Source organism: Ursus maritimus, unplaced genomic scaffold, assembly GCF_017311325.1.
Source record: "Ursus maritimus isolate PB19 unplaced genomic scaffold, ASM1731132v1 scaffold_3, whole genome shotgun sequence".
In the NCBI taxonomy this organism is placed as follows: domain Eukaryota; kingdom Metazoa; phylum Chordata; class Mammalia; order Carnivora; family Ursidae; genus Ursus; species Ursus maritimus.
This window is the reverse complement of record NW_024425563.1, coordinates 87857451-87881265: the sequence shown is the minus strand read 5'-3', so window position 1 is coordinate 87881265 and position 23815 is coordinate 87857451. Positions and strand designations below refer to the sequence as shown.

The 23815-nt window shown below is 44.1% G+C and overlaps 1 protein-coding gene across 1 annotated transcript in view; it reads left to right on the top strand.

The window, feature by feature from the left end:
- The window catches only part of NRCAM (neuronal cell adhesion molecule), a 76732-nt gene that overhangs the window by 40304 nt on the left and 12613 nt on the right, over nucleotides 1-23815 (top strand). Inside the window, exons 17-25 of the mRNA XM_008703519.2 lie at nucleotides 1618-1815; nucleotides 1920-1990; nucleotides 3802-4027; nucleotides 4407-4522; nucleotides 5928-6132; nucleotides 8581-8703; nucleotides 9392-9568; nucleotides 10604-10639; nucleotides 23286-23417. Coding sequence (XP_008701741.1) covers nucleotides 1618-1815; nucleotides 1920-1990; nucleotides 3802-4027; nucleotides 4407-4522; nucleotides 5928-6132; nucleotides 8581-8703; nucleotides 9392-9568; nucleotides 10604-10639; nucleotides 23286-23417 — 1284 coding nt within the window. The remainder of the gene's footprint in view (nucleotides 1-1617; nucleotides 1816-1919; nucleotides 1991-3801; nucleotides 4028-4406; nucleotides 4523-5927; nucleotides 6133-8580; nucleotides 8704-9391; nucleotides 9569-10603; nucleotides 10640-23285; nucleotides 23418-23815) is intronic.

Here is a 23815-nt window from a genome sequence, read left to right as displayed (position 1 = left end):
GGAATGGTCTATAGAAGAACAAGAGGGGAAGCAGGGAGACCAGGCAGGACCACAGTTCTCTGTGAAGTCTGTGAACTGTTCCCTATGGAACCTCAGCAGACTCACCAGGGTGCCTCGGGATATGTTTTAAGTTTTTGATTTTTAAATTTTGATGTTTAAAAAACACTGTCACATCTGTCAGACACCACATGAAATACGACCTCGGGGCAGTTTCCGGTTCCCGCACGATATTGCGGTTCCGTATTGTGGTGCTGCCGTGTGTGCAAAGGTAAAAAGCAAGTGCGGCATGATCCCTGATCGGGATCCCTCCTGGCCGTAAGCAGTGTGTCACGCCGTCAGAGAGAAGCAGGTGCAGTTACTGAGTCAATGAACTGTCCACGCGTGCAGTTCAAGCGGAGGCAGGGGCTGCCAATACAAACGCACAAGTCACCAGTTTCTGAGATTGGAGATCACCAGCCAGTGAGTGGAGATTGAAAGGTGAACTGGAGCCACTTAGCTTCGGAGCACTGCAGCACAGAGCACTGCTACTACATCTTTGTATCTGTCATTCATGATACGAGGCACGTTACAGGCAATCGATAAGTATCTAAATATCTGTTTTTTTAACCAGGGTAAAACATGTACGTGCCACAAAATTTTAGTAGATGCAAAAGGGCATGCACTGAACAGTAAGTCTTCCTCCTACCTCTGACTCCCGCCGTTGTTGTCGGCGTGTATACTCTGGGAGGTAATACGTGCATATTCACACATATAGGTATCTGTGCACATTACAGTCCATCTTTGTGCTCTCACTCAAGTGTTCCGCACTGTTCTATACCCTACCTGGTTACACTGAACAGTGCAGCTCAGGAATCATTCCGTTTCGGTGGCATATGGAGTAGCCCCCTTCAGTTCTTACAGCTGCAGAATATTCCCCTTTGTGGATACACCGTAACTTATTTGATCAGTGTCCTGATGATGAACATTTAGGTTGTTTGCAGTTAGCTTGTTTCAGCGGCAAACAATGCTGTGATATGGGCTCTTTTTCATGTGCCTCTGAGCCTATGTATGAGCACATTTATTCAAAATAAATTGGTAGGAGTTTCGTTTCTCAATCAAAGGAGATCTGAGTTGAATATTGTGAGATGTTCTAAATTGTCCTCTATAGAAGTTATGCCAATTTACACTTCCCAGAAAGTAGGAGAATGCTTGTTTGCCTGTGTAATCCTCAACAAAGGATGTTAAACTTTTGATTGCTGCCAGTCTGTGTAGCGGAAAGTGGTATCTCACTATATTTATTTTAATTTCTCCTGTTATGAAAAAAAGAAAACCTGACCATCTTTTCATATATTGAATCTTTCCTAAGGATATGGAGACCACTTCTATACAGTTTTAAGTAACTCAACTCGGGTACGAAAGAAAGAATACTAAATATTATTGGGTATGCTTAAGTATTGAGGATAATGATAGAACTCTTAAATCAAAATATTCTCCCAGATTTTTTCTTGAAAGTGAAATAATTCATGTTCGGCTACTCTTGTTAGCTTGTTCTGTTCCTTGTCCTCGATCCTACCCTCGGTGGCTGACCTCACTGTCTTGGGTTCTGTGTGTGTGTGTGTGTGTGTGTGTCGTGGCCAGAATTCATCATTGAATATGAAGATGCAATGCACGAGGCAGGGCTGTGGCACCACCAAACCGAGGTTTCTGGAATGCAGACCACAGCCCAGCTGAAGCTGTCACCTTACGTGAACTACTCCTTCAGGGTCATGGCCGTGAACAGCCTGGGGCGGAGCTTGCCCAGCGAGGCATCCGAACAGTATTTGACCAAAGCTGCAGGTAAAGCGGGGCTTCTGTGACGGGAAATGAAATAGAAAAGTTTTCCACTGTTTAAAAAAAAAAAAAGACCAAAACTTACACACCTGTGGCTGCTTACCTTCCAGAACCTGACACAAATCCCACGGCTGTGGAAGGACTGGGATCAGAGCCTGATAATTTGGTGATTACCTGGAAGGTGAGCTCGGCATGAAGCCTTCCACTTTCCCCAGTGTATCTTAGAGTAAGAAACAAAAAAAAAGTTGTGTTTAAACAACGTCTGTGGTGGGGCGCCTGGGTGGCTCGGTCGGTTAAGCATCCGACTCTTGATTTCGGCTCAGGTCGTGGTTTCAGGGTCGTGAGATCGAGCCCCATGTCAGGATCTGCTTGAGATTCTCTCTCTCCCTCTGCCCCTTACCCCCACCCCTGCTTGCGTGCTCCCTCTCTCTCTCTCTTTCTCTCTCTCCAAACAAACAATGGTATTAAAATCCCATTTCATCCATTTTGGGGAAAAATATATATTACATCTCTTTCTTTCTTTTTTTTTTTTTAAAAGATTTTATTTATTTATTTGACAGAGAGAGAGACAGCCAGTGAGAGAGGGAACACAAGCAGGGGGAGTGGGAGAGGAAGAAGCAGGCTCCAGCGGAGGAGCCTGATGTGGGGCTCGATCCCATAACGCTGGGATCACGCCCTGAGCCAAAGGCAGACGCTCAACCGCTGTGCCACCCAGGCGCCCCAAGGATCAAACTTTTAACTGCTACACAATAATGTCATTTAAAGCAAGAGATGTAGGGGCGCCTGGGTGGTGCAGTCATTAAGCGTCTGCCTTCAGCTCAGGGCGTGATCCTGGCGTTATGGGATCGAGCCCCACATCAGGCTCCTCCGCTATGAGCCTGCTTCTTCCTCTCCCACTCCCCCTGCTTGTGTTCCCTCTCTCTCTGGCTGTCTCTATCTCTGTCGAATAAATAAAATCTTTAAAAAAAAAAAAAAAAAGCTTGATCCTTGGAGCCCAGATGAATGGGTGCAAATCCCAGATTTGCCACTTACTGTGTGAGTGGTTGCTTAACGTCACCATTATGTATTTGTATGATGGGACTAGTCATAGAACCAACGTCACACAAGTAAAGGAGTCAATACGTATAAGGCCCCTAGAACATGCCTAGCACGTATATATGCTCAATAAATGCTAGCTGGTATTATCATCATCATAGAGAGCCGTCTAGAAGACGTGCACCAAGTAATTCCTAGTAGTCAACTTCTTCTGCCTCTGCTTTTCTCTCTCTCTCTCTCTCTCTCTCTCTCTTTCTGATTTATCTGTATTTTCTGGACTTGGAAAATTAACATATATTCACTTGTGTGATTTTAAAACTTATTTTAATAGACCTATGCAGGCACACTTATATGCATACATACTCATGCATATTTATATACATACATACATACGTGTAAACCAGGATAGACTGACAAGACAATGTTTTTTTAAGATTTTATTTTTAAGTAATCGCTACACCCACTGTGGAGCTCGAACCCACAACCCCGAGATCAAGAGTCGCATGTTCCTCCGACAGCCAGCCAGGCGCCCCGACGAGCCAACTTTTTTTTTTTAATAAAGAAGCAGTTCACAGGCTTCTGGCTCTAAGTAAAATAGACAATGATGTCCTGTGGCACAAACAGGAATATATAAAGGAAACTATGTAACTGAAACGCTCTGAGTAACCCCCCCCCCCTTGACTGGAGCCAGAGTTTGAGAGGCTTATGTGGTATTTACAACTTTAAGATAGAAATTAACAATTTCGAAATGTTGATCTCAAACAAGCTTTGAATCTCATCACGAATGAAAAAATAAATAAATAAATAAAAGGTCCCTGGAGGACATTGTGAATAGCTCACATTTTAGCATTTCAGTGCTCATTTTCCTAAAGTCCGGGAATTGAATTTGGTATTCCAGGGGAAGTTTGCTCAGTCTGATCTGTTTTAGAAGCTCTGATTATTTGGCTTTTCTTCTAGCCCTTGAACGGTTTCGAATCTAACGGGCCGGGCCTTCAGTACAAAGTGAGCTGGCGCCAGAAAGATGGCGACGACGAATGGACGTCCGTGGTGGTGGCAAATGTATCCAAGTATATTGTCTCGGGCACGCCAACCTTCGTTCCATACCTGATCAAAGTGCAGGCCCTGAATGACGTGGGATTTGCTCCAGAGCCAGCCGTGGTCATGGGGCATTCTGGAGAAGACCGTAAGTGTTTGACGCTGTGTCACTGATACTTTTGTTTATACCCCAAAACAGACTTAGCAAAGGTGCAAGCCGAGGCCATTTCCAGGGGGTGCTTGGATTGGGAGGGGCAGCAGTTATTTTGCTCAACATTCCTGAATGCAAAAAGCCTGCTACGTATGTAACAAACAGGTTCAGAATGTCACGTGTCATTACTTTTTAAAAAGGTACATTATTCTCACCAAGTCAGACAAACAGATACCAAAAAAATCTCTCAATCCTTGATAATCCATAGAACAAAGCTGGGTCATACTTCAAGCCAGAATTGTGAGTGGCATTTTTGCGTGAAATTCAAAATAACGTTGATACTTCTGCCTCTGCCCCCTTTCCTGTTTTTCCCTAGTCCCAATGGTGGCGCCTGGAAACGTGCGCGTGAATGTGGTGAACAGTACCTTAGCCGAGGTGCACTGGGACCCCGTACCTCTGAAAAGTATCCGAGGACACCTGCAAGGCTATCGGGCAAGTGAAGGGAGGTTTTTTTGCTTTCTTCCCGTAGGAACAGGCCCTCAGTGAATGCCAGATGCACTTCTCTTGGCCGGAGGCCTTGAGAGTTCGTCTGGTTTATCACCCCGGACAGGCCATGTCTCTAAGGAACCCCAACTAGAGCAGAAGCAAAACCTCACTGCATCTAAAGTGGGGGAAAAAAACAAACAAAACCTATTTTCTCCGTTTTCCCCACAGGTGACCTAAAATTTTTCCAACTAAACAATTAACAGAGGCACAAAATGGGGAAAACTAGTGTTTTAGAAACTAAAATTCAACCGAATGCACCTAGCTTTAAAGCAATGCTACCACACGTGTTAAACACACAAAATTGTCCTGAAAATAACGTAGGCATTTTTTTAAAAATCATTCAGATTGTACTTCAAACTCATATAGTCCCGACAGGGTCATTCTTATGACCATCGTTTATCTTAGTTCTTGGGAAGCACAGAAAGACTGATGCGTAGAGATGCGCGATGGATGGGCTAAGAACTGGTTTTGCGCCCACGGAGAAAGTCACGGCTCTGGTTTGTTAACACTGACCCCTAGAGATCACTGTCGGCACTGCAGCAGATTCAGTGTTGGGTTTTTTTTCTCTAGTATTGCCAGATTCTGTATATATGTTGACTTCTCTTGAAAATGCTTTTAAACTTCTAAGAAGAATTTCAGAAGACTTAATAAACAGCAATTCTGGATTTTTAGCCAAAGTTAATCAACTCTTTGCTTACCCACCTTTCCAAAACCTGTGCCTGCCATTTAATACCAAAAAAAAAAAAAAGTATTTTTAACGAAGTGTTACAGTTTGGGTTAGTGAGAAAGCCCTAAACTTGGAGTGGAGAACCCACTGTGGCTTTTGCTTGCCCAGTGGCCGGGGGCAAGCCACTCGGCGGTCCGGGGTTCATCTGTGCAAAAGGAATAATAATAAAAGCTTCACCATGGCTTTTAGGCTTAAATTAAATGATATATTGCCCATGACATTGTATTAGCTCTGGAGAAGTATGTAAATACTGGGCAGTAATTTTTGGTTTTAGAATATTTTATACAAGTAAGATGCTTCAATCCTTCCATCATCTTCCATTCCCTTATGTTCTAGAGAGGTCTGTGTGGGTGTCACGCTGTTCCGTTTCTTTCCCTCACGCTTCTCCAAACCAGTAGCCTATAGCCCAGCTGCATCAAATGTTCTCAATTCCGTTTCCCTCATTATGTTTGGGTGTCTCCTGTGTTGCCTCATAATCAATATCTCTCAGTTTTGCCAAGAATCTTCTTCTAAAATGCACCAACGACATTTTCTAGGACACAGGCATAAGACTTGAATCTCGTGAGCAGGAGGAATCTTGTTTGCTCCCTTACCTGTCCCTGACTTTTGCCCGTGCTCTTTCAGATTTACTACTGGAAGGCACAGAGTTCGTCTAAGAGAAACAGACGCCACCTTGAGAAAAAGATCCTCACTTTCCAGGGCAGCAAGACTCACGGCATGTTGCCTGGGCTGGAGCCCTTCAGCCACTACACGCTGAACGTCCGCGTGGTCAACGGGAAAGGGGAGGGCCCGGCCAGCCCCGACAGAGTCTTTAACACTCCAGAAGGAGGTAGGAGGCGGACGTGACTGAGATCCTAGAGCATATGGCTCGTCCTGAGAGGCTTTGCAGGACAGAAGGGGCCCCACAAAGCTGGCGTAGTGTCAGCTCATATGTGGCCCGAGGGTACGTGGGAGGCTTCACGATGCAAAATGCTGCCCCAAACCCCCTCTCCTGACTGAAGTTTTTCTCCACACTTCGTCACACTGTCAGAAACCTTGCTAAGTTGGTGTTTATTTGGGTCATTAACTTTCTGACCCGAAGGGAGTTCTGTAACTTCTCTAAGCCTCGGTTCCTTCTTTTGAAAAGCATGAGCACTAATGTGATAACCTGAGAAAAACACCTGGGAAGAAAAATAATCCTGTCAGTCGTAGTTGACTTCTTTTCTGGTGCACCTTTATCATTTCTGCTGAAGTTGAACTGGGTTAGAAGGTTGGAGGTCTTGACAAAATGGGTTGGAAAGAGAAGGAAAAGCATTGCCAGAAGGGGCCATTGCAAGGGGAGGGGGAGGGAGGATCCACTATCCATCAGTGCAGGGGTGGGGCAGGAGGAGTTTGGGCACAGAGACATGGGAGCCTAGTAGATGAGGGAGAGAGGGACAGTAGAGTAAGGAAGATAAGGATTCACGCATTTGAATTTTGCTCCAAGCCTGTATTAAAAATGAGCCAAATCACTTCTGTGGATTCCTTAGGTCTTTTTTTTTTTTTAAGATTTTATTTATTTATTTGACAGAGAGAGAGACAGCCAGCGAGAGAGGGAACACAGGCAGGGGAGTGGGAGAGGAAGAAGCAGGCTCATAGCAGAGGAGCCTGATATGGGGCTCGATCCCATAACGCTGGGATCACGCCCTGAGCCGAAGGCAGGCGCTTAACCGCTGTGCCACCCAGGCGCCCCTCCTTAGGTCTTTTTGATACAAGTAGTTCGCAGACAAACCAGGTCCTGGCTCCTTTGAAGGGCTCATGATGTTGGCACCTGACCAGCATCCTCTGAGGGTCTTCCTGTGTCTCAGCTCCCCTCCTATGACAATTGCTTGTCCTCGGTCCATTGCTGCTTCAGAGGCTGAAGCCTTCTTCCTCTCGAGGCTTTCACTAGTGAGACCTCACTGCTCCTTGAGATGGTTCGGGGAAGGTGTCATAGTAGAGATGACCCGCGAATTAAAGGGTAAGGAAGAGAGGAAGTAGTATGTCCACAGACACGATGGTATGAAGCAGCATGGCTTCCTCAAGGAACTATCAGTTGTGTAGCCAGGAATGGTGAGGAAAGAGAGGAAGGTGAGCGAGGGAGGGCCCGTACCTTGGATGGTCTTACGTGCTACGGATATTAACCTGTAAGCCAGAGGCTCTTAACTGGAAGACTGGAGTCTCCTGGGGGGGGGGGTCAATGAATGGGTGTAAGGAGCTCCATGAACCCCCTACTTTTATAGGCAATATGTGTTTACTTCTCTGGAGACAGTTTTTGGCTATCATCCGATTCTGAGAGGAGTGGCTCGGGGAGGCTGAGAACTATGTGCCAGGACTCTTCTAGGCCCAGGCAAAGGCCACTGAGGGCCTGAAGTGGGGCAGTGGTAGAGAGGAGAGTAGGGAATGGATGTACGAGGGTAGCACTGACAGGATGTAGTGTCCCCGGAGATGGAGGAAATGAGGCAGAGGGAGAAAGTCGGGTTGACTCCTTGGTTTCTGGCTGGAGTGATGGGAGAGACAGGGGTGCCATTAGTGGGTCTTGGGAATACGGTGGGTGTGTAAAGGTGCTAGCGACCGGGAGGGAGAACTGCCTCCATCCATCATCCTCATGAGAAAGTGAATAAAAGAAGACCAGACATGTGTCCTCTGGTCATTTGCCAGCCTCTGCCATAGAGAACGTGACACCCTGCGGGCTGTCCCCAGAGCAGGGGGAGGAGGGGTCCGCCAGCACCGCGGCTTTTGTCCATCGCCGCGAGAATCTGGGCGTCTGTCAGCTCTCCAGATAAGAACCACTCTGCACCTGGGCAGGCTGGCTCATGCCCAGAGCCCAGCAGGCAGGGTGTCCTGGGTGTTCGGAGACACCTGGTTTGTTGGAGAAAACAGTTCTTAATAGCCCAGAACACAGCTGTGTCTACTCAAAGGTCTGGTTAGAATAGTTTCACTTAGTCACCAGTTTGCTTTTATCAAGACACCATTCACGACACAAGTCCCATCTCCTTTACAAATATTGGTTTGGGTCCATCTAAAGGCAACATTTTTACGTATTTTGGAAGATGGCTTTAATGAGTCTAAATGGAAATGATGAGGAAAAAAAGAGGAAGAGAACAGCTGAACGGGTTCTTGTCACGGGTTTCTGGCAGTGTATTTTTGGCTGAATCGGGAGCAAGAGTGAGTTACAGAAAACCTTGGTGAATGGTGTGAACATGGTACAGTACGTCATCTGAATCCATTTTGGAAACATCCAAAAACTTTTGTTGACTCTGTGTCCTCTCACTCTAAGTGCCCAGTGCTCCGTCCTCTTTGAAGATTGTTAACCCGACACTAGACTCCCTCACTCTGGAGTGGGACCCACCAAGCCGCCCGAACGGCATTTTGACTGAGTACACCTTAAAATATCAGCCAAGTGAGTTATTGGGAGAAGGCAAGGGGAGGGGGGCGGATATGGTTCCAAAAGGAAAAACTTAGCTGTTTTCTTAAAATACAAACTGGTTATTTCTTTAGCGCTATAGAATATCTCCGTATACCTTCCAGAGGTGTTCCAGAAGGAACTTCACGTCAGACTTCCTAAAGACGTATATGCTATTGAAAAGCAAGCAGTCTGTGGAATGCAACAGACCTTTGAGGGTGGGGTGGATGCTATTGTTAGGTTAGGTAGGCGTGAGTTATCCGTAACTAGAAAATGGTAAGAAAAAAGGAAAGGAGAGAGGAGGGGAGGGGAGAGAAGGGAAGGGAAAAGGAAAGGAAAGGAAAAGAAACGTAGAAAAAGAGGGGTTCCTTTGGCACAAGACCTCTGAGGCCGAAGTTTGGGGTTACATGACACCACCTGCAAAAACACAGAGAAAAGAAATGCTACTGGAATTCAGCCATAAAATCCCCCTGGCTCCTAAGCCCGTGGGGAACATATTTCCCCCCATTTTGCGATAGTATAGGAGCCATAAACAGCGAACGACAGTTACGTCAGGCAAGGAGTGAAGAGGATTACAAAGGGAATGTAATCCAAGTGTGTCATTTTTGCTTGACGTTTTTATTTATAATAGTATTCCTATAGCAATTAAGGGGGAATGCTCATCTCTGTTGTTTTTTATTGCCAGTTAACAGCACCCACGAATTAGGCCCACTGGTGGATCTGAAAATTCCTGCCAACAAGACGCGCTGGACTTTAAAGAATTTAAATTTCAGCACGCGGTATAAGTTTTATTTTTATGCACAGACAGCGGCAGGATCCGGCAGTCAAATAACGGAGGAGGCGGTGACAACTGTGGATGAAGGTAAGATGGGTATGTATAAAATTCACGTAACTCTAAGTGTCGCGAGACCAAAGTCTTTCACCTGAACGTGTGCCTTCTCTTTCCTTCCTCCCACGGAGGCTCCATCTTCCCAACTAATGCGAACACTTGTTTGTAATTTCCCATCCGGACATCTATAAAGTCAATTATTCAATTCATGTGAGAATAACTATTGGTTATTTGTTTTCCGAGTCTGTGTGAAATTTGTAAGCTGACTTTAAAAAGTTGAGATGAGAGTGGGAAGTTACAGCATTTTGCCACACAGGAACTCAAAGTTCAAGGCAATGGGTTTTCCTGTCTACAACTTCACACGTATACGTACACACACATACATGTAATACACATGCGTGTGTGCACACCGCCACACGCATCCGTATGCAAATAAATAGATGTAATTCTAGTTCTGGTCTTGAGTCACCAGAAGATAGTTCGCTAGGCCACATTCTGGTTGAGGATTTCTAGCAAGGACTATGAAACGGTTATGAAATAGTGCGTTTATTTTGCGTTTGAGCACGGGACTTTGTATTTTGGTATGCCGTCTGGTACAGAGAAAGCAAAACAGTCCCATTAGAGTTTCAAGAAAAGGAGTCAGTACTTCCTTTGCGACTTTAAAAAAATTATTTTGAAAAAATTTCAATTCGATGAAAGTGTCAAAAAACTTTATTAAAGATTTTCTGAGTTTGCATGTCATTAAATTGTAGAATTGCCTGAGGGTTATTTATGTATCTTCCCTAGCACGAGGAATTGACTTTTCTACCCCCAAAGTTGGTTTGAAATACCTTATGCCTTGTTCCGTAAGGGGGGACTATGAATAATGCACCTTAAGGAATGTGTGGATCTGGTTGCTGGGTATGCCTGGGGCACCAACATATCTCTGTCCCCTGTACCAGATGCGGGACGCTTCCTTCTTCTTGCATGCTTTGGCATTTTAATAAGTGTTTTTATATCGCTTTACATGCTCGTGGGTGTGTTACATCTAACTATATAGTGTCCTGTTTCTGTTTCCCTTCATTGAAGCTGGTATTCCTCCACCCGATGTAGGTGCAGGCAAAGGTAAAATCATTCATCTGCATGACTTTATACATGTTTGAAATTTGCAATGTTAAACATGGCGAAGTGCAGCATGGGTTTAAAAAAAAAAAAAAAAGATATAAAATGAGCTTTGAAACACCAAACGGAGGAGAAGATCTTGGAAGATCTTGGCTTTAAAATTCACGTCTAGTCTTTTCCACAAGTCGAAAGCCACACACTGAATTCTTCTAACCCTTCTTCACAAGACCCATCCGTGGTACAAACCCTTATCTTTGCTTTTAATGATGGGATGGGGGCTGGATCAGACGGGACCCACATGGTGGGTTGTCCCAGATCCTCTCTGTGGCCACACCCCATGCTCAGGGTTCAGAAATATTCGTCCTGTGCTGCGAACAGCCTGTAAGAACTCAGATCAGCCGAGCTCTCCGTTCTCATCTGATTGAGCCCCACTCCTTGGAGACACAAGTGTCCTCTTTGCTGACACGACACCACACCTTCCATTCGGAGTTTCGACTTAGTGATGCCCTCTGACTGGCCCGGGACCCGCAGTCGCCCCACCAGGATCCCTCCGAGCAGGTCTTCCTGTCAGCCCACATGCTCTCCCCAGCTGTGTGGTTCCATCCTGTCTTCACCACGCTGCACCTGCCCCCGTCTCTTCCCCCTGGGGGATGGTGGAGTGCTTCTGCTCTCCTTTGTTCCTCTCAGCTCTCTGGGTGAGAAAGGTGTGTTGGGAGAGCAGTGCTTGAATCCCCTGGGATAGGTCTTCCCCCTGATGCATCCCCGAAGAGCCTCCTCGGGCTTTGGCCCTTGGCTAGTGGTTGATCTGTTAGCTTTTACAAGAGCTGGGAGTCCCAGCCACAGGGCACTCTTTTCCTGTGGAGTCCCCCTGGCCAGGGGTGGTCTTGGACTTTGACAGGTTTGAGAACAAATAGGAATGAAGAAGACCATGAGAAAGAAGTGCCTTGCCTAAAATTACTCAGATGTGTGCATGCAGGCCTGATTCAGATCTTTTATTTATTTATTTTTTTTAGAAATCTGCTTCTATTCATAGCCTTGGTGAATGATAAGCTGTAGATCGGATAGATTTTGAAGTAACTGAATCAGAATGATAGCCACGTTAATACCACCATCTGTGTGCTTTTAGACTTGAAAGAATGAGGCTGTGAAAATTCAAAATTTCCACAGTATTGTAGAAAGATATAAGCTTCCCCTTTACGTGTCTGCGCCTTGCCTGGCTTAATTAGATATCAATTAAAGTCCTTGGTTGTGTTACAATAATTCCCTGCTAGGTTCCCCTGGTAACCTTTCACTGAAGCATTCCAGAGAAAGCCTGGCCGCCTTCCCGACGCAGTGGCCGCGTCCCCGCGGCTCTGCCTGGAGTCAGGAGCTGCGTTAATGGTGCTATAAGAGGGCTGTCTGTGAGGGAGCCCGAGTTTCCCGCTGACTTGCCGCGTTGGAAGACGGCATGCATTCACTGGAAAAAAATTACCCACTGATGTTAATGAATTAAAACCAATTAAGAGAAATCCTTATTAAAATAGTTTCAGTTCTACCATTTAATGTTACTAAATTGAATTGTGAGTTGCTTACGATGATAGGACACGCAGAAGTGGGCTGTCAGAAGGTTCACGTAGCCCCTGACGTTGAAATCGGGTGTATATCAGATAAGAAGAGAAATAGGGTTTAAGCGGTTTTCAAAAGCCTAAACCTAACCTTATCTTCTCTACAGTGTTAATGGTGCACGGGCCGCTGAACAGCGCTTGCGTAAAGTGAGGGCAAATGCCATAAGACTTAAACCGCTCAAGAAATCATTTGTTATCCTGGGTTTTCTTTCCTTAAAAAGATCTCTTTTTTTCGATCTAAGAATGAACTCTATTCTCTTTATGTTTCTTCTCCGTACAGTTTAGATACTCTCTGAGAGAGGAGAAAAAGGAAAGTTCCCTACGATCCTCCTAAATTTTCAAATTTGTATGGGTTTTCGCTTTTTCTCTCAACGAGGGGGAAAGAATCAGAGATGGCTCGCAGGGAGAAAGCACGGGTGATATCCTCAGCTCTGGGAGCTTCGGCCTCTGGGGATTTCAGTTCACCTCTGATTGAGGGGGGAAAAGAGATGCAGCTGAGTTTACATTTTTTAAAAATTTTCTTACAGATTTTAGGAGATGTTCATGAAACCCAAACTTACAAACATGCAGTTTGCAAAAGGAGCATTTACACGGCTAAGTAGAACGCAGGACAGTCCATTTGGCTGCCCTGCACCATAGCCACCCCTTCCCTTCCCACGCCCCCAGGGGGCACGGACACACTCCTGAGATCTTTAGGACGCCCTTATTTGCAGCCGTGTCCTCACTTGGGTAAAGCCTTCAGTGTCTGTGTAACAGTCATAGCTGTTCAGCTGCATCTGTTCAATTTCTGTGTCTCTTTAAATAGTTTTGGGGTCTGGGATTCTAGAAAATAAACCTGTGAAGGCATCTGCAGAAATGATCCAAAAACATACAGCGAACGGATTTGCGTTCTGGGCCCTTGTTGTTGATGGATGGACCCTGCTTTGCCCATAGCCTTTACTTTCTCATCCTTGGGACCAGCCATCAGAACACTACTGTGAGGTGACTGGTTGGAGTACAGGAATAGGGAGAGACTGACCGGTCAGCAACTGAACGTGATTCTTGACGTAATTAGCGGTGGACTATGGTCAGCCAGTGAGGACGGAGCAGAGCTGGGCACCAGGGAAATGGTGGCAAATCCTGTCTGTGGTCAGACTCTTCTTCACTGTAGAATTACACCAGAGTTGGTCCCACCACTACCAAGGAGGTCAAGAAACAAGGAAAAGCTAAAGAATATGTAAACAAAAATCAGGTTTAAAGTTTGGCCCGAACAACAGCAACAAAATGACTATATAAAAAGTTCAGTCAGGTCAATAGCTAACATCTATCTGCCCCATAAAATGCACCAGCCTTTTTTAAGGCACTGTGTCCCAGGATGGTTAGACAGACCTTGCCTTTGATATGCTAAGAATGTGGCAGGTGAGACCAACACATTAAAAAAGAGTAAAAACAGGGGCACCTGGGTGCCTCAGTTGGTTGAGCGACCAAGTCTTGGTTTCGGCTTAAGTCGAGATCTCATGGGTTGTGAGATCAAGCCCCGTGTCAGGCTCTGCACCTCAGTGGGGAGTCTGCTTGAAGGTTCTCTTGCTCTGCCCCTCCCCCCATTCACGCTGTCTCGCTCTCTCTCAAATACATAAATAAATCTTTTTTAAAAAGAAAAAGTAAAAATAGATGCTCAGCTAGTCATTTGAACACTATTTTATCTGAGCATAGAGGAGTGAACCATTTATTTTGCCCAAAAGAATCAGGAAAAATTTCACAAAAATAGTAATACTGAACCGGGCCTTGAAAGACAAATAAATTTGGACAGATGAGTCAGGGGATTGGGGTGCATAAATTCCTGGTAGGAGGCATAAGCAAAGGCATGGGCTTTGAAAATCCCCAGGATGTTTCAGTTTTACCCAGAGACGTGACTGAAGAGGTCGATGAGGCCAGACGTGAATGATCCTTAATGACCACAATGTCTTGCTAAGGAAAGAGTGTTTACCTGTGGGCACAGGTGAGCCAGCCATGTTTCAAACGGGGGGTGACAGGATCACATACGTAGTGCAGGAAGCTAAAATGTAGGTAGCTACGCCGGCAGGATCTACAAAGAAAGACTTAGGGTAGGGAGACAAGAGGCAGGCTTTGCAGAAAGCCCCAATGAGAAACGGCATTCGCAGTCCCGTGGCTGACACATCCAGAAAGTGGATGAGTGGAGGGTTAAGCAAAGAACCTTAGAATTCTCTGGGATAAAAGTACGATATCTTCTGTGGCTGTCTTTAAGAATAAGCTACGCGCTCTTCTGTTGGAAGGATTTCACTGTGTTTCTGCCTTGACATCTCCCATCAGTACACCAAGACTACGTTCCTCAGTTCTGTGATTCCAGAATTTCTTAACGAAAATTAATGTTTTGCCTGGGATCTTTACCACTGATGTACGTATGTGTTTCATATTTACTGTCTCTGTTCATTGATCATATTCCTTTAATTATCTGTTCCTTTAAGAGGAAAATCTCAGATGATAAAATCAAATAGGTCCACAGAAGTACCCTACATAATTCCATCATCGGTTTTGCTCTCTGCTGTTTCCCACCCTTAGCACAGAGGGGTGCATTGTACACATATGATGGTGAATTATATCTCAGAGGTCAAGTGCATTATTTCATTTCTTCAATATGCAGAACTTACTCAACTTATTTTTTTTAAGATTTTATTTATTTATTTGAGAAAGAGAGAGAGAATGAGCGCACAAGCCGGGGGGGTAGGCAAAATGAGAGGGAAAAGCAGGACCCAGGACCCTGGGATCATGACCCAAGCTCAAGGCAGACGCTCAACCGACTGAGCCACCCAGGTGCCCAGAACTTACTCAACCTATGATGGGGTTACGTTCCCATAAATCCATCATAAGTCAAAAATATTTTAAGTCATAGATGCATTCGATGCATCTAACTTGCCTAAACTGGCTTGGCCTAGCCTACCTGACATGGGCTCAGAACACCTACTCTCGCCTATGTGGTAAGGAGGTGTTAACTGTCTCATGGAATTTACTGACTACTGTACTGAAAGTGCAAAGCAGAATGGCCGTGTGGGGACAGGATGGTTGTGAGTGTGTAGGTTGTTCACCCTCATGATCCCGTGGCTGAGGGGGAACTGCGGCTGGCTCCCCTGCCCAGCATCATGAGAGTATCGTACCACAAACCATTTGCCCCAGAAAAGATCAAATTCAAAGTGCGGTTTCTGAATGCTTACAGCTTTCACTCCATTGTAAGGTCAGAAAATCCAAAGTCAAACCAGCATGAAGTTGGGGACTGTCTGTACCTCTCTTTCTGATCCTAAGAAATGCTCTTTCATTAAGTTAATTTCAGGAGAGGCCTTTAGCTTCCAAGTTCTATAACATAATTGGGAATTTAATTTCAGAGTCTAAGTCAGCCCTTGGACACTTTCTGATTTACTATTCTAGGACATTTTCTCTGGGGTAATACATTGATCTTATTTTTGTGACTACCCAAGTTAATATACCTGTAAATATGTCATTTTTAGTTTAGGCCATTGCGAGAAGGCTGAGAGAATGTCAGCCTCAGATAGCCAAATAATACCCTTTAATGGCCGGAGATGTCACCTTTACTTAGTAGTAGACATTGACTGTCATAGCGTGTTCATAATGTGCTGTTTTAAGAAGCCATTTAGGTTGTACTACGATTTTCCAGAATGTGACATGTAATGAACACTTAGGTAAAGATCGTCTGACTCTCTGGGGTGTGTCAAGTAAAACACTTCTTACTTCTTTGATTTCTTCTTTTCAAAGTTCTGATAAAGCGTATTTGACAGTTCTTATTGCAGCTTCTCTCCCAGTGTGTTCTACCAATCAGCAGTCTCTAAAGCAGGTGTCCTCACCTGGGGTCCCCGAACTCCCCATGGGCAGGCTCTTAGAGAAGTTTGTGACTCAAAAAGGTCAGAAGGCACTGTTCTAAAGGAGCATAACACAGTCTTTAAAGACCCACACTGAGCTGCTAAGTAGAACCGAGAAGCAGCCTCCTAGTATTGGGGTTTACCTTGCAGTAAGATTCTGTTACCTCTGCCCCCAGCATTGCTTAGCAACCCCCACCCCACCCCACATCAGTAAGTGAGGGCTGAGGTTTCCTGGGACTCTATCTAATGGACGACAGTTTACGTCATTCAGGACCCATATAACAGAACTCATCAATCTGAATATTGTACATCATTCCTGATTATTCATTATTCTGCTTTTATAAATGAAAACCCTTTCTGTCATGGAAGTGAAATCCGAGTGAACCCTAAATTTCAGCAATAAATCTGATTCCATTTTATTTGCACAATCTCAGAGGACTTCATCTTAGTTTATATTTGTGTGTTGGACACTGCAGATTGCTTGTTTGTTTTATTCTTCTGTCGTATATTTATCTTAAGCCGTAACCCCGGGATCAGGAAACTTACTGCCACAGCTGCGGAGACCAGGGCCAGTATCAGCTGGGAGTCCGAGGGGCCAGAGCATGTGAACTTTTATCTTGGATATGATGTAGCTGGCAGTAAGAAGCAATTTCATTGCCCGGTTGTTAATTTGGGGGATGCATTTTAAGAGAGTCAGAACATTTTTAAGGATTTACTCTGGGTCATTCTGAAAGATAACTCGATTCAGTTAAATGAATCCTATTTATCTAAAAAAAATTCTGGTGAACTGAACCATCAACCTATATATTTTATACATCGCTAGGAGTCTCTTTTGTTCCTGTTACTAAAAACAAGGGACATAATATGTTCCCTTGCATATGTTATTTGCATATCACGGAACTTAGAACTGTTCTATACCCACAACATGTAAACGAGAGGAAGGTAACAAAAATTATATTTGTAAGTACCAGTAGGAAAGAAGAAAAGTCTGCTCAAATTGGCCTTTGAGGTAGCAAAAATTAAATTAACTAGTCATTTTGCCAGTACTATCCAAAAGAATTGTATCAGAAATTGCAGAACATTAACACTTGGAGGGAGCCTCCGTTATGTTTCAATGTTTCATGTATTCCCGTCAGGCACCAATGTGTATCCCGGCCCCGAACAGCAGGAGGCGGGGCAGCTTTAATTTTTCAGGGTTGAGTAAAACCTGTGACCCCTGCCTGTGCAGCGTGCTCTGCGCGTGATAAACTAGGTGGCCAGTGAATGTGACACCATGTTGAATGTTGTCCAACTTTCTGTTCAGGCCTTTATCATGCACATAAATATTTTTAGAAGTAACTGTTCCTTAGGAAAATGAATACTCGGGAAAGGTTGAATCTATAACTTGGATCAATTTGAAAGCATTTACGTCGGGTGCCTGGGTGGCTCAGTTGGTTAAGCATCTACCTTCGCTTGGGTCATGATCTCAGGGTCCTGAGACTACATCCAGCATCGGGCTCCCTGCTCATCAGGAGCCTGCTTCTCCTTATCCCTCTGCCCCTCCCCCTGCTCGTACTCTCTCTCTCTCTCTCTGCCAAATAAATAAGATCTTCAAAAAAATGAAAGCATTTAAGTTTACCAAAAGCTTCATCTTGTGAGCCTCAAAAAACAATTCTTTCCATAGGTTCACTTAAACTATTTAGTGTATAGCAATTCTTTTGATGAACATGGTTAGCGAAACAATAATTTCGTAAGGCAAAGTACAGATAAAGAAGTTTCCTTTGCCTTAAAAAGAAGATTTGCTACAATGGGAATGTGTACAATGAATATGCAATCTGTATATCCAGTCAGTTTTTCCCTGAGGACATTTTCATGTAGTTTTTTATCTCCACTGATTTATTTGGCATGACTGATTTATAATCATCTGAAATGATAAACTTAAGCAGTCTAGATTTTGTCTTTAGCGTATAAAGAATTTTCCTTTCTTGAAGCGTTAAGTGACTTCCAGTTCCTCAAAATATTCAAACTTGTTGTTTTTGCAAAATTCCCGTAGATAAAGAAGAATGGAGGAAAGAAATTGTAAATGGTTCTCGGAGCTTCTTTGAGTGAAGGTGTCTAATGCCAGGAGCATAGAAAGTTTGAGTTGGTGCTGTGCGGGACTCCTGTTTTGTGAGTTGAGAGGTTGTGTTTGAGATAGACCCCGTTGGAGGCGGGGGCCTGGTGGAGTTGGATAATGGATAGGGCTATGAATGTCTTTATGTGGGGCCCAGGTGGGTTGGGACTTGGGGTTTTTAATTGTCTTTGGCTCTTTATAGCAAATGAATTACAGAATTGGACAGATCACCTTCTAATCACAGCATAGACAAAAGCCATTACAAAAACAGACATAAAACAATTCTTAACTTACATTATTTAGATAATTCAATTTTTTCACATCCTTTACACTTGTAAACGTTCCCTTGGAGTTCGGATGGAATTTTCGAAATGCTTTGGAGGCTAAAATGACTCCTTGATAAAGTCACGATTTTTTTATGTCACAAGGGACTATAATCGAGCAGAACCGTGCAGTCTGGTTAGACCGCTGACGTAAAGATTATTATACTTGAATAGAATGAGAAATCGTTCAAATCATGTATCCCGTTGTGACCATACCAAATTTTTTAAAAAGATTTTATTTATTTATTTGACAGAGATAGAGACAGCCAGCGAGAGAGGGAACACAAGCAGGGGGAGTGGGAGAGGAAGAAGCAGGCTCATAGCGGAGGAGCCTGATATGGGGCTCGATCCCATAACGCCGGGATCACGCCCTGAGCCCAAGGCAGACGCTTAACCGCTGTGCCACCCAGGCGCCCCGTGACCATACCAAATTTGGCTGCCTGCATAATTTTCGTTCTTTGAATGGTATCATAATCTGTGACAAGTGAAGTTTCTAAAACAAAGATAATTTTTCACGTAAGATGCAAGAACATTCATACTAACTCACAAGATGGAGACAAATCTCTCACCTACATTAAAGAAGGGCTGTGTGGCACAGGCTCCCTTTGTGATTGATCCGTCCATGTTCCCGCTGTTCCTCGCCTCATGCATCCTCGAGGAGATGCTGCGTTTGCTATAGAACCGTAGGCAAAATGCATTTTGTGTGTCTTTCATGACACAAGCGTTATGATTTTCAAAGTCGTTTAAAGTCATGCATCACATATAAGATTACAATCACGAGCGGTTTTAAAGCAAGACATCAAAGGTAATATTCAGTAATGTACCAGACTACATTTCTATTCATGAGCGAAAATCATTATGTTTCAAGAGAAAACCACGTTTCTGTAATTTTGTCCCTCGTGTTTTCACAACCACGTGTGGACAGAGCTCTAGGAAAGCACTGCGTGAGTCTGAGAAGAGGAGTATCAGCTCACAGTTAGGGTTACAGGGTGCTTTTTGTTAGCGATGGCTTTTAATTTCACAGTGCGGACAGCTCAGGGAGACGTGCTGTCCGCTGGTAGCTAGAAGGCTAACCAGGGTCACGGTGCTAGCATTTCATCAGCTCGAATCTCTGCCGGGCGACTGGTGTCCAGTGGCTCCTCTCGTCCAGTCCGTCCAGCAGTCCTCCGAGGTGGGCAGGGCTCATCCCCACATAGGCGTCAGATCAGTGGTGCGTCACCGGGCTGGAATGTGAAAGAGCCTTCCAGCGCTGGAGGAGAGGCTTGCACGATGCCCCCCTGCCCCCACCGGGGGCCACAGAGCCCACACCCCGAGGGAAACAGGCTGGAGGGACCGTTATGTCTGGCACTCGGTGCGTATTGTGGTCCCTAGCAGCTTTGGCTCGAATCAGATCCCATCCACGACACAAAACGTGGCATTTTTTTGTCCTTTTATGGGACACAAGGCAAACCCTATAGAGAAATGTATTTTCTCCGTTGTTATTCTACCTACAACGCCAGTTGCAGCTGGGAGCTCGTTCAAGGTGAGCCGCTGTGATGAGTGGGCCGTTCTTAGGTGCCAGCAATGGCGAGGTAGGACAAGGCCACAACCAGTTATGGTCCCCTCCGACATATAAATGTAACTATGGAAAAGTGTACGTCTTGATTAAAGCCTTAGTTAACATATGACTTCCAGGAGCAAATAGTGTTAATTCAATACTGTCTCCAAACTTTGGCCCAGGAAATGTTATGCTCTTTCTCCACATTTCTAACTATTTTAATTCAACAGGACATTTTTAGACTTAATGGATTCTTCATAAGTAGCCATTTATTCACTCTGTCCCTTCCACGTTATTCTGTTATTCTAAGCATTCAAGAGCATTTCCGCAGAGACCTACTACCACAAAGCACAGGTCAGCCAGAAGGCAGCAAGCAATGTGCTGACAGGACACTTGTTAAAACTGACTTCTAGGGAACAGAGCAAATTTTAGTCCTCTGGCTTGTTTTCTTTTTTCAAATTCCTTATATTTATCTATTCATTTAATTTATTGCTTTGTGGATTACTCAAGAAACACATGATCGTAATTTTATTGTAAAGGTTTAAATAAAGTGAAAATCCTCTTTAATTGCCCTACTCAATCCTACAAGTACCTGCCCACTGCAACCCAGATTCAAGAAGAAAAAGCCCGCCGGGCTTCAGTGTGTGTGTGCGCGTGCGTGCGTATGTGCGTACGTGAGTATGTGTGATGCGCAATGGTGGCCATGACTTGGGTTTGTAGGCGCATCTGGAGTTAAGATGATTTTAGAGTGTCTTGGGAAGAGTTGAAGCCTCTCATAGTCATTCCAGGCTTTAGATCCCTTCCTTTATGGATGAGAAGTCAAGAGAAGTTGTTTTTCACTTACATAATTTTTGTTTTATACCAACTTCTGGTGCACTCACGTGTGCCTCTGCGAGTGTGCACACTCATGCACCAGTTAACACACCGTGTCTGCCTAATCTTAAATAGCGGGGTGGGAAAATATTGGATGCTTTCTTTCTTTAGACATAGAGGTAGCAATTCAAAGTCAATGTGGATGTTCCTTTATCGCCTGTCAAAGAAACATGTCCACCGTTTGCATAGTTGCACGTAGCAAGCTGCCCGCAGGCCATTCAGTTTTGGCCACCACCATCTTTATGAGGCAACGTCTGCTAGTATTTGAGTATCTTATTGCATTTTGCCCTTATTGGTTGCATTTAGCTGGACGGAAAATGTAGGTGCGGCTACTCCTACAACAAGGCTATGAATGATTAAGCATACTAAAAACAAGGACTCTTCACCTTCAGTCGGATGCTCCGTGGGCTGACACCAGATGGTTGTTGGCTCAGTTTTGGCGAAAAAGCACACAATCAAAGACCATGTACAAATTTGAAAAACAAGGAGTATGTCATGGTGGACTTTTAGAGTCTTTTGGCCTGTCTCAGAATGGAAAGTCCCTGTAGCCTCGTATTTTTCGCAAAGACTTCTGCAGATCTGATGTCTGGGCTGGTTTTCCAGAATGCATGAGAGCGGTAGAGCATAATGGCTAGTATCTCGGGAGTCGGACAGACTCAGTCCAACTCCAGCCGTCGGTCAAGTTCTTTCCGTTCCCAGGGCAAGGGTTTGTTCCTCCCGCATACCTCAAAGCATTGCTGCGAAGATGAAATCAGATGTTGCCCTCAGCACAGTGCCTGGCACATGGCAGGAGTTTCAGGATGTTAGCTCTCATTATCCCTGTCTTCACTTCCGTCATCGTCGTCATGATCACGGTGTGTGTATGCAGGAAGCACTGCCCACACTCCTGCCTCGGTCATATCTAGTTATGATACAACTCAAAACCCCTCGAACCAACGAGGCGCCAATGGCCATTTTCAAAGGCTACTGGCGTTTGATTTATAATCCAGATGATGTATTTCCACTTCTCATGTTATTTCTTACACACACATGCACACATTCTTCACATCCTTCTTCATGCTTGATTTTAAGCATTTCATTTTTCTCCCACTGCTTTGTGTGGAAGAAAATAAGGCAACGAGGTGCCATTTTGGCCACGGAGAGCGGAACCTGGGATCTATGTAGCCATGTTTGTCTCTGCATCCAGAGGTCACATATACCCAACCCAACCATGTTAAATGCACTCAGAAGAGACTCAGTCAAATTAAAAGCATGATATAGGCATGCTTGTGAATCAAAAGAAGAAACCCTTTAACCATGATTATGGTCAAAAGAAAAAAATAACCGCCTTTGTAAAAACAAAAGCTTCATATGAATTTATTTAAACAAACCCTCACAGGCATGTCTGAATAGCCATTGATGCTGCACTTTGTCCCATTTGATTGGCACTTTTGAATAATACCAGAAATGCTAATTGTTCTGTGTTTCTCGTAGGAAATTTGCATACTGGGACTAGTTGAATAAGGGGCTTCACGTTTATTGACTCAAACAGAATAGATGACCACAAAGGCTATGTATACATGTGAATGAGTATTTTCTCTTTAAGCTGGTCATTTATTCCATGGATGATTCCTCTAATCAAGATACCTTTCAAAGTCTTTTAAATGGATCCAAAGCAATACTGAATATCGAATATTGATCCTTTGAGGGTAAATTGGATTCTTCAGAAATTTCCAAAAATCTTTTAGAACCAACTCTTGTAAGTGAGATGAATAACAAATCTAAGTAATGTTTTAGGTACAAACGGAGATGTTATATAAAATAATAAGGCTGGCTATCTTATGTGGACAGGTTTCTTGGTTGGAAAGTTTTCTTTTTTAAAAGAAGATTTCCAAAATATTTTGTAAAATGGCAACATCATTGCATTGATAGGTTAGCCTCCAAAAGTGGTTGCTTTGAAGGAAAAATACTCCATTAGATGTATACATTCTGTTCTGTTTAAAATTCGGTCTTATGTTCTTATCGTACTTAACGTACAGCTTATCTGTAGACAGTACTTTTAAAAACTGACCTGGGACTGTTTCTATTGAAAATATATAGTTAAAATAACCGTGAACACACTGTTTAGCAGGATTCGTTAGCATTTGATGGTATTAGCGTTCAGATTTCACTATTTGAATTTTTTTAATTAATGAAGATTTTTCGAAGTTTTTATATAACTCCTGATGGATAACTGACAGATTTCAATTGGGGGCCACGTGTAAAATGTATAAAAGCTCATATACTATGGTAGCTTTTTACTGCAAGAGACTACAACAGTTCTCCTGTCTCCCTTAAGCCATGCCCCCTGACACCCCTGATCTGTTTTCCAGCAATGGCAAGCCGGCAGGTGGACATTGCGACTCAGGGCTGGTTCATCGGTCTGATGTGTGCTGTCGCTCTCCTTATCTTAATTTTGCTGATTGTTTGCTTCATCAGAAGAAACAAGGGTGGTAAATATCCAGGTAAGAAAGAAAGATGAAAATTGCCTTAGAATGCTACATAATTACCCTATTTTTTATTTATTTTTTTTGAAGATTTTATTTATTAATTTGACATAGACAGCCAGCGAGAGAGGGAACACAAGCAGGGGGGAGTGGGAGAGGAAGAAGCAGGCTCCCAGCGGAGGACCCTGATGTGGGGCTCGATCCCAGAACGCCGGGACCACACCCTGAGCTGAAGGCAGACGCTTAACAACTGCGCCACCCAGGCGCCCCCATAATTATTCTAAACTGTAAAGAAATAATGGGAGTCATACATGTGGACTTTCTGTCCAAACCATTTTTGATTCCTTTTTTTAATAATGGGAGCCTAAGCATTGTCAAGGATCAGAAGGTATTTGGGGGAGTAAATTCACTCTGTT